The sequence below is a fragment of the Amia ocellicauda genome, chromosome 12 (assembly GCF_036373705.1).
Source record: "Amia ocellicauda isolate fAmiCal2 chromosome 12, fAmiCal2.hap1, whole genome shotgun sequence".
NCBI lineage: Eukaryota > Metazoa > Chordata > Actinopteri > Amiiformes > Amiidae > Amia > Amia ocellicauda.
Window position 1 is genome coordinate 10,063,637 of NC_089861.1, and position 10,310 is coordinate 10,073,946.

At 40.5% G+C, this 10,310-nt stretch overlaps 1 protein-coding gene across 1 annotated transcript; it reads right to left on the reverse strand.

The window, feature by feature from the left end:
• Nucleotides 1-687: 687 nt before the first annotated feature.
• rnf4 (ring finger protein 4) lies at nucleotides 688-10,013 on the reverse strand. The gene is made up of 8 exons (XM_066718303.1): nucleotides 9,947-10,013; nucleotides 6,827-6,976; nucleotides 3,928-4,057; nucleotides 3,724-3,800; nucleotides 3,089-3,101; nucleotides 2,632-2,755; nucleotides 2,389-2,440; nucleotides 688-1,975 (listed from the first exon to the last, which is right to left on the reverse strand). Exons 2-8 carry the CDS (start codon nucleotides 6,881-6,883, stop codon nucleotides 1,826-1,828), a joined length of 603 nt encoding a protein of 200 aa, XP_066574400.1. The 5' UTR covers nucleotides 6,884-6,976; nucleotides 9,947-10,013; the 3' UTR covers nucleotides 688-1,825.
• Between the last annotated feature and the right edge of the window lie 297 nt (nucleotides 10,014-10,310).

Here is a 10,310-nt window from a genome sequence, read left to right on the forward strand (position 1 = left end):
AAGGGAATGAGGAGAGGAGGTTTGGGGTCCTGGGGTAGAACCCCCAGATACCATCCATCCCCTCATGGGTCTCATACCTCAGCAAAAAACAAACAAATGTTTTCCATTTTATCTTGAACAACTCCAACCCTTCTTTCAGCATTGAGGAAAAAGGAAAACTTAAAAAAGTTGCTTAAATCTGTGGACTTGAACAATCTCCAAAATGGAAAATCCATTCAGAGCCATAAAAAAAAAAAAACTTTTGTCCCTTTTTGGACATGCCACTAAATGAAGAAAACTCATTACTGGTTAATACTAATAGTATACTATTGTGGTCAGCAAAACCCAACACGAATTGATTGCCTCTGATAATCTAGTTTATTTCTACAGTTGGCAAACAACACACAGCTGTTGGACTAAATTAATATACAGAAACCAAACAATCGTGCATTCCCACTGTATTCCGGTCTTTGGAAGGTGTGTAGTGGGGTGTGGTTGCCCTGAGGAGACTGGGGAAGTTTGATCTTGTGCCAGCTCTTAATCTTTTATTCCCCATGGAGGTTTAGAAACATCACTTACCCCGTCCTCTTGTCTTTGTTCACTCAGAATGGAAACACCCAATCAACCGGGCCCACACTGTGCTCCTCTACCGACCACAGCCTCGGCACGAGTCACTCGCTCTGAAACCCAGCCATGAAGAGACGTACAGAAAGTGCACAGCTTCCTTTAATCATAACACACTGGAAACAAAGCGTGAACTGCCAAGATTAACGCGCGGTGAATAGAAGTGGTACATTGTCTGTTAAAATTAGGGGCCTTGCAGGAACGAAGGACATCCAGAACCGCCCTTCACCTTGAGAGAGGTGTGCTCTTCACAACGGGTGAGCGTCCGGTCATTCGGCAATAAGAGACTCCGCCCATCCCCTTCTCCCCGGAAAGAACAAAATAACTAATTTAAACTTTTACATTTTATCAATATTAACTTAATATTCAACAGTATGTACAAAGTAATATATACATTTTACAGAGAGGTACGGGTAACGCAACACAAGAAAAGCTCTACTGATAATCCCCTCCACAAGGGGAGGCAGTTCGCTGCAGCACACAAGATCTCATAAGGTTTCAGGATTAATCACAGAGCTGGGATCATCTTGTCTGTATTCTTGCAGATCATTCAAAACACAACTTACTGTTCTTCTGGGGCCGTGAGCTCCAGAAGAATTTCCTGAGCATTTAAAACCAATTTTTATTCATCCCTTGCTAGCAGGTATCTTTTGGATGAGGTACCCTAAATGCAAAAATAAAAACAAAAAAACAAACATTATCTGAGCACATTGTAAAGACTTACTCAAGGATCGAGAACTCTAGGGTCTCGGATTCAAACTAGAGCAGCTGTACCCATGGTTGAGTGTCCAGTTTTAGCCAACACAGATAAGATGGGAAGAAAAAAAAAAAAAACAGCCAAGGAAAAAAAGCAGCTGTTGCAGGCGAACTACACAAAGACAGGCCCACAATGTGGAGTATCCCTATACGAGACTGCTCTCTGGGGTCCTTACACCAGTGGAATTGCATAGATCCTCCAAACCGCGCCGGCGTCGAGCCCAGATGAGCATGGAGGCGTGTTATTCCAAGAAGAGTGTAAATACAGACAAGTGAATCAAACAGAGGTCCTTGAAAAAGCGTTCTACGGCTCCCAAAAGTCCGGTCTACACAGCCGCCATCCTTCTTCCTTTTTTGTACAGCTAGAAAAGCGCGCACACACACACAGACAGACAGACACACACACACACACACACACACACACACACACACACAGACGAGTGAGCGACCACAGGAGGGGCGCGGGTCAGATGTAAATGGGGTGGTACTGTTTGTGGTTGAGTTTCTTCCTGCAGGCGGGACAAGTGGCGGATTTTTTGAGGGCGTCACGGATGCACTGGCTGCAGAAGAGGTGTCCGCATTTGGTCGAGACTATTAGCCGCCCACTTTCGATGATCTACAAAAGGATGCACAAAAATGATTAAAAATCAAATAAATACACAAGCACAGAAGGGACACAAATGGAAATTGGGCTTCAAGGCAATCAAGACGGAAAACAGGAAACACTTCTTCACACAGAGAGTCGTGATAAATCTGAAACAAACTCCCCAGCGATGTGGTTGAAGCGACAATTTGGGAACACTTAGTTATTAATGGACACCAAACAAGCACGATGGGGCGAATGGCCTCTTCTCATTTGTACACTTTCTTATTTACTTATGACTGAAGCACACAGTAGCATGAAAATATGTCTTATAAGAAATCCAGATTGTACCTTTTGGGTTGTAGGGGTGGCAACAGATATTAGGCATTGCAATGAAGGATACAACCTCAAAACATTTTGAGATGCACGTCATTACAGATTCTTACCTCTCCATAAGTGTCCATGCAGATTGGACAGCTAATTGTCCCAGGTGTGGCTCTGTGAAAATGAGAGTGTCAGTTTAAACGCTTCCCTGTCTACTAAAAATGTTTTCGACCAGATTCCGTGTGTGAGAACTTATAATTTACAGCAAGTTACAGACTATTCAAATCCCAATGCTTTCACTTTAAAAACGGAATGATACTGATGCATTATTGTGGCAAACTGTTCCCTCTGTCTGCGCAGCATACCTAGTCCTGCTGTTGCTCTCCAGGGAGGCGAGGAAGGCCGGCATGGTGGCACCACTGATGTCCTCCTCCTCATCGCTGCTCAGGACGTAGCTCTCGCCGCCCGCTCCACGGCGCCCCCGCGGACCTGCAACAGCAAGACGACGGTTAACTATAGAGCACAGGCTGGCACTGCAAAACAGCCACACTACACTCACAACTGAAGCACAGACAACCGAGTATCTTGCACACCTGGCGATACATACACACAAACATACAACAGCCTTCGTGTCATGATGTACAGAGATAAAGACAGCATTTCATATTCTTAGAAAAGGGGAAATGATGCTTTTGGAATTGGAATTGCAATTGCAATGGAAATAGAGAATGCTTAAAAAACACAGGCTTTTTCATGATATCTCAGAAGATAAGAACTACTACTATTTGATAAAGAAATATACAAGACAGAACATGTACTTACCTTCATCTACAATCTGGATGTTGAATACAGGGGAGAGAATGGGGAAAAAAGGGAATACAATATAAAAAAACGATACGAAATCATACATCTAAATTCTTTTTACAATTATTTCACTAGCAGGGACAATATTTTGCAACTACACTGTCTTCGGTCTTATTCAAACATTTGTACACCCTAGAATCATAACAAAACAAAAACTCAAAAGTATAAAATAATTAAAACACATACAGGTACACATCCCATTTTGGAAAAGGAAAAACATCATTGAACTGCGTGTGAATTTTGAGTTTCTGTATGTAACAATGGATTGATAAAACAGTACGTGCAGTTTTAAATGTTTTCCCAGTTTTGTAATGAAAAAAAAAAAAAAAAAAAAAAGCCTTGGAAACACATGCTACTGAATGCCAACTAGTGTGGGTATGTATTCAAACCATATAAAGAGTAAATGCTGAATTGTTAATGGGATTTTGGCTGTGTTAGTTACATTAGTTTAAAAAAAAAAAAAAAATCAGAGTGCCAACACTGAAGCATAGATGCAATTCAAAACTCATTTCAAGAGCAGGGACTGACTGTACGGGAAAGCTCTGTGTTCTACGCTGGGGGGCTCAAAAAAAAAAAAAGCTTCAGTCACTTACCACAACAGAATCTGTATTAGTGAGGTCAACCACAGCTGGTTCCGAGCCTTCACAAGTCAGATCCACAACCTCCTCGCCTGCACACACAAACAGTGAAGAAAAGCAAACCATTTCTCAAACTAAACTGGAAACAGGAACGAAAAAAAAAAAAAAAAAGTGTGCTCCGCGGGGAATCCCCGAGGTCAAGCCGGCCCTGCCACTTACTGGACAACATGCTGTCCGCCAGCACTTCTATGGTTTCCGTCTCCATTTCAGGAGGCGCGCTCATCTCTCTGGTCCTCTTACTCGACCTTCTGGAACTCGAGGAACCGCCACTGCGCCGCTTTCTTTGGGTCTGTCAGTGGGAACACAGCGTCTTGTGTTGAAGCTTTACGAATATGTAGCACTAATAGATCCTGAAACACTAGATCTGTTTTACACAGTATTAAACCAGGTGTAACTTTCTACCATTCTCTGTCAATATACATTTACACACAAACACATATATACATAAATATATGTACAAATACATAAAAAACAAACCTATACATGTAAAGGCAAAAATGGTCCTCAAATTTACACTGTCATCAAAAGAATCTTGGCATTTCACAAGCATTAGTATGTCAAAGAATATACTAGAGCTAATATAACATGCTTTTCTTAAACAACAGGCATGCCAAACAGATATTGGCCGGTCCCTGGACGGGGAAAACTATAGTTGTTCCAGACTTTTAAGAAGCACTCTGCTGTAAGAGCATGTCAAGGAGGAACAGCCAGTTAATGGATTACAGTTTTTCCCATACAGTAACCATTTCACAGAGCACAAGGAGTGGGTGGCAACTGTGAAAGCCACACAACGGAGGAGAAACTTTCAACCACACTGCGGTTTTAGAACTTCAGTAGCGAGCAATTAGGTGAGAGTGGAAAGATCTAGATGCAAAAACCACACGAACATTATATTTAACCCAAAGGAGAAGAAAGAATTGGAGTGTCTCAGAAGTTCTTATTTTCAGACAACAACATGGGCATTTAAGACGCACAAATACATTATAAATTATTGTTGCACCCTTCCTTTTGCACTGTTTCCTGTGAGATTTGTATGGACAGCAACAGGATAACATTTCTGAATTCCATCAATTAACACTTCTCAGTTGAAGTTCCCAAAGTCATTGTTAAAATATTACTTAGTTTCTCCTATGTTACATCTTAATCACAATTTATACAAAAATAAAAAGGGGGGGCAATAACGTGCAGAAAACATTAAAAGAACATGGGAAGAAAAGGGCACTTTTCAATCATCACGCATGCGGATGAGCACAGGAGGGCGAGGGGGTTGTATGATGTTTAAACATTTACTCATTTAATTAAAATTTAACATCCCTAGTGTGTGTGTGTGTCAGGGTACTATAATGTGATATAGGAATGCCTTTGGGCTGCAAATATTACATGTTGATTCCAGCTCCAAGACTTTCTAAAGTACACAAAAGTTTAAAACATTCATTTTGGATTCCACCCAAATTTGAGTCTGTCAAAGCCCATAATATCATTGTAAAAAATAAAAGTTGTTGACATCAAGGGTTCCTTTGGTTGTCTCAGCGGAGACTAGCATCTTTGCTGCACTGATTGAAAACTTAGCCCTATAACAAAAATGAGTAAAAGTACACCCTCAAAATGACAGACATGAATAGGTTAACACTGGGAACAACCACAGACAGTCATTATAGTCAAACAGTCATAGGATTCCTTCACAATGTAAAAAAAAAAAAAGAAAAGAAAGATAGTCTGTCTGAGATCAATCAGGGTAGTAAAATGATATAATATATGAATGTAGCCTTATTCAAAACAAAACTATTTCGAATATCTTTCAGAAATGCAATAGCAGACTTCAAAGGCTACAGGTCTATTTTAACGAGAATCTGATGTGAAAGAACTGTTTCTTGGGCACCAGACCAATAACCAATAAGTTTGAATTCCCCTCTGAATCTGGCAAGGAGATGTGAATGACACATTCTGCCACGGTGTCATATAGCTGAACATGCTCAATCAGTGTCACATGGGAAAGGACAGGTGTGTAATTCATAACCACAATTAAAGCACATCTGCTTGAAATATCAGGAACCGGTCTATATCACTAGGGGTTGTCCTATAATCCTATTATTTTCACCCTCTTGCAGCTCAAATCTTGTCCATGTTCCAACACAAATGAATGAGTACTTTCATTTTTTAACAATAATTATATAGAGAACCTTCTGCACAAATGATACACAGCACGCACCACAAGTTGTACTGTAGTCATACTGACCCTCAAATAAATGGTTTATTTATGGCAGTGGGGAAACAACTTAGAAATTCATGAAATAAGTTGCTTAAAACTAAATAAGCTGGGATGATATTTTCAATGTCAAATGCTGCAGGCCTCATTCATGGCCATACAAAGTAGGCTCTTATCACTGAAAAAGCTTTGCCTATGATGTCAGAAGGTGCCGCCCATTTCTACACCTGCGTGATCAGTGATTATCTTATTGGCGGGACTATCAAACACTAACTTTCAGACAGTGTTTTAGCAGAAACCTGAACTGGAAATGGAAGTGACGGATCAACAGCAAGAGCAAACTTATTGCTCCTTCTCCTGGCCGACTCTCAGACTGTCAAACCCTGCATGACATCTGGGTGGGTGTCCAATATATCCAATGCTGTTACTATGCTACCAAATTAGCACTCATGTTATTAAAACATTTGTGATAAGGAAAATGCATGTGCCTCACAGTACCTCTGATTGGAGAAATAGGATTGAGTCGCTAAGTGCATTCATCACAATGCTAGAAAAACATGGGCCCTTTTTCTTTTTGGGTTTAGTCAGCAAACAGCTGGATAAACAGCTGGATAAACGCTGCAAAGAGATGCACGAGGAAAGAAGCGCTCCGCACAACCCTGGTCTGAACACTGAATGATCAAACACCTGTAGATTGGGAATACCTTAATTTATGCTAAAACTTACCCCAGCTGCGGCAGAGTGTGAGGAAGAGAGCAGAGAGTAAACAGGAGACAGTACGCCGAAAAATGGGATCGATTCTCTACATCATTTCACATCAAGCTACAGGAGAGTATGGAAGAAGGTACTTACTGTGCTCATGGTTTCTGAAAAGGGTATTACTGAAAACTGATCTTGTACAAGTATCATTAAAGCTGTGCCGCCTGAAAACAAACATCCAACTCTAGTGTGTCCTGGAGTACATAGTTCTATGTAGAAAAAAGGTAAAGTCCAGGTTTAAACCTGCAAAACACGGAACAAAAAACAAAAAACAATTTCCTTTCAGTACTACATGAATCACTTCTGTAGAGTAACATTCAACAGGCGTCAGATTGGTGTGGAGAAGTGGTGACTAAGTTATGAAAAAGTCAGCACTCAAACATCCAGCTTGCATGAGAGGAAAGAAAGACATTTGAGTAAAGGGGTGTGCAGCCAGAAATATGTTAAAAGAAAACTCAAATAAACAGTAGATATGAAATCACTCTGATCTTTTAACATTAAGAGCGTAAATTGTTAATTTTGTGATAGCATTTTATAATATATATTACTTGTAGGTAAACCTAGATTGTACATGATGGGTGTGTGGGGATGTGTGGTGTTAATATTTAATAGTTTAATGGTTGGTTATTAAAAAATGTTCATTTTGCAGGTGCAAGCTGGAGCAATATTACCTAGGGGTATCCATGGCAACCAGACTGCATGGAGTTCACACAATTATAATAAAACCCAACAAATGCATAACCCCAATAACTGTACAACCTGAAATCAGAGCTTACCACCCCCAACAGACACAAGTGTAACATATTAAAAGTACAATGTGAATGAAACGTTAAATACCATTGTTACTAGTATACAAGCAAACGTATTATACTTGTTACGTGTTATTATTCCTCCTGCTTTGATGATTATCTTGATACATTATGACACAAGAGTCTGAAAACAAAGCAGAATGTGTGCACAAATTCCTTTTCCCTACATAATAGGGTACAGTATCCAATAAGGATATTTATTTACAGGAACACCTAAAACATCCCCATTTGACTTAATCACAGCGTCATGCCGATCCCATAATTTCACTTTCACTTTTCCAGTCAGCACAGTACATAATGAGCTGATCAAACATGAGAAAAACAATATCCCTTCGTAACTGATGAGGGTGAATGGCTAAATACAGCACGAAATGCATCCCGTGTGAAACTGTGCTGAATTGCGAGTTTGGAACTACAAGATGTGCTGTGATTGAAAAACTCTTATCATGACAAGGTCGACACTGACAGTGTTGGTTAGGATAGAACATACTGAATACAGAATTATTGTTCTTGGTTTTCTTAAATGTCTCATGACCATGACTCCTCGCATGGGGGGGGGGGGGGGATATAATGCACATATTCTGAGTGTTGCTGTTCAAGCATAAATACATATCAAAACCATGATGATTTAAAACGGTGCCGGATAACAGATTGTACAGCGTGAGCTTCCCTTGTGCACACTGAATATAAAACGTATCCCTGACTTCTCAAACACACACAGAGAAAAGTAACAAGCTCAATCACGAACAATTCCTCTGAAAAACAGCCACGGGAACAATGAAAGAGCTGGCTTGAGAATCGCGAAAGACACTCAATACAAAGACAGAGACCGATACAAACTTTGGTATATTTAAACAAAAGCAATGGAAATCTTGATCTTATCTGCCCTCTGCACATGCCTTCGTGATCAGGATGTGACAGACTACCCACAATTAACAAGCTGTGTAGACTGCACAGGAAAATGAATACAAAAATACAGCTGAAGCCATGCAGTGTATGGTGGTAGCAACTGTAGAGGAAATGCAACTAAATCACTACAAACTGAGCAAGTAAATCCCTGAACAAAACTATAAAAACCTGGATTATGTCATTATTCATTGATTTTTTACACAAGGCGGCGTAGATGCTTGTGTCAAAGTAACCCTAGAGAACAGTGGTGTCCGACCCTGGTCCTGGAGAGCCCCTATCCAGCAGTTTTCAGACCTCACCCTTGTATAACCAATGAACCAACACCTGGAAGCATTTCACTCTGAATAATGAAGCAGGTGGTGGTAAATTAGGATGTGGATTGGGCCTCTCCAGGACCAGGGTTGGACATCCCTGCTATAGAAGAAGCCATTTCACTGGGATGCTTTACAACACTTGTAGAAAGGCTTTGGCTCAACCAGTTCACAAGGATTGCCTGTCACTTGTAACATTGAAAATCTCGCTCTTTAAAGGTCATATCTGGAAAAAGGGACACCACTCTCCCTAGTGCTGAACCCACAGCCCATGATCCACAAGAAAGGTGTCTGAAACCAAGAAATTACACACACTGAAACTGACAGACTGCATTGCTCAATGAAACAACTGGGTATAACAATCTCGTACAAGACTACTACTATTATTGTGGATTGTTTCTTTTGTACGTTTCTGCCGTTTTCAGTTATACTTCTAAGGAACCAAGCATTTGCTCAATTAAGCAATTAAGCAAAGTAACGTTTTCTTTCCAATTATTGTGACTCCAGTGCCATTGAAGTGGCGTTGATTGATACGGTGACGGCGGATATGGGAGTCAGCATTTCTAGACGACCGACATTTGACCCACAAAGGTACAACTTTTCAGATGTTTAACAGGTTTTATTTGCGTTAGATGCTAAATTGCATGACTCAAACCCAATGATTCACAGAGAATGAAGGGAGGCAGCGAGTAATAAGAATGAGGATATAAACAGAAAAATATGAATTAAAAAATGAGCAATACTGGGCTGGATCATTAATAAGACTGAGGTCCCTTTCAAACCCATCTTCCCGTAACCAGGCGGTGCTGGAGAGGTATTACCATGTTCACAATGTAAACAGGTAGTAACATTAGTCGGTGTTCATTATTTAAAAATACCCCCAACATATACACAATACACACATGAGGTGCTCTCACGCCTAAGAGTTGGATTATTGTTACACGACCACTTTCTAGATCCGAGGTATTTTGTCATCAACAAAGAGATGTCAAAGAACAAAAAAAGCTCCTAAAGCCAGCGAGCCTAAACCGCGACCCGACCCCAATCCCAGCACTTTGCAGAAGCCAGGATGGACCCGCAGACACCTACACTGTTTCCCGGCCTGTTTCTGTGTTTCAGTGTCGCCTGCGATAGTCGAATTAAAAGTTAAAATAAGAATAATCATAAACATTTGACAGAAATACCTTTCAATTTCGCTTCTCTGCGACCTCGGCTCTGTTTCTCTGAGGGGAAGTCTTAACAGTAGCACATCCGCTGCATTCAGACTGGGCGAGGATTATGATTGGTTGAGAGAAAAATACCGGAAATGCGTCACTAAACATGACGTAATCATGCCCATGCACTTGGGAATTGTAGTTTTTACAAGACGAAGGCCGCAGTCTATTCTAGTGCAGATTATTGCTTTGGGGATTATACATTCATAGCTAGGGCTGGGGGAATTAACGGGTTAATCTTTGCGATTAATTTGAAATGTTTAACGCATTAAGACACAATAACGCAATTGACACAAAACTTTTTTGCCTCTGTTTTAATGAATTTAATGACACA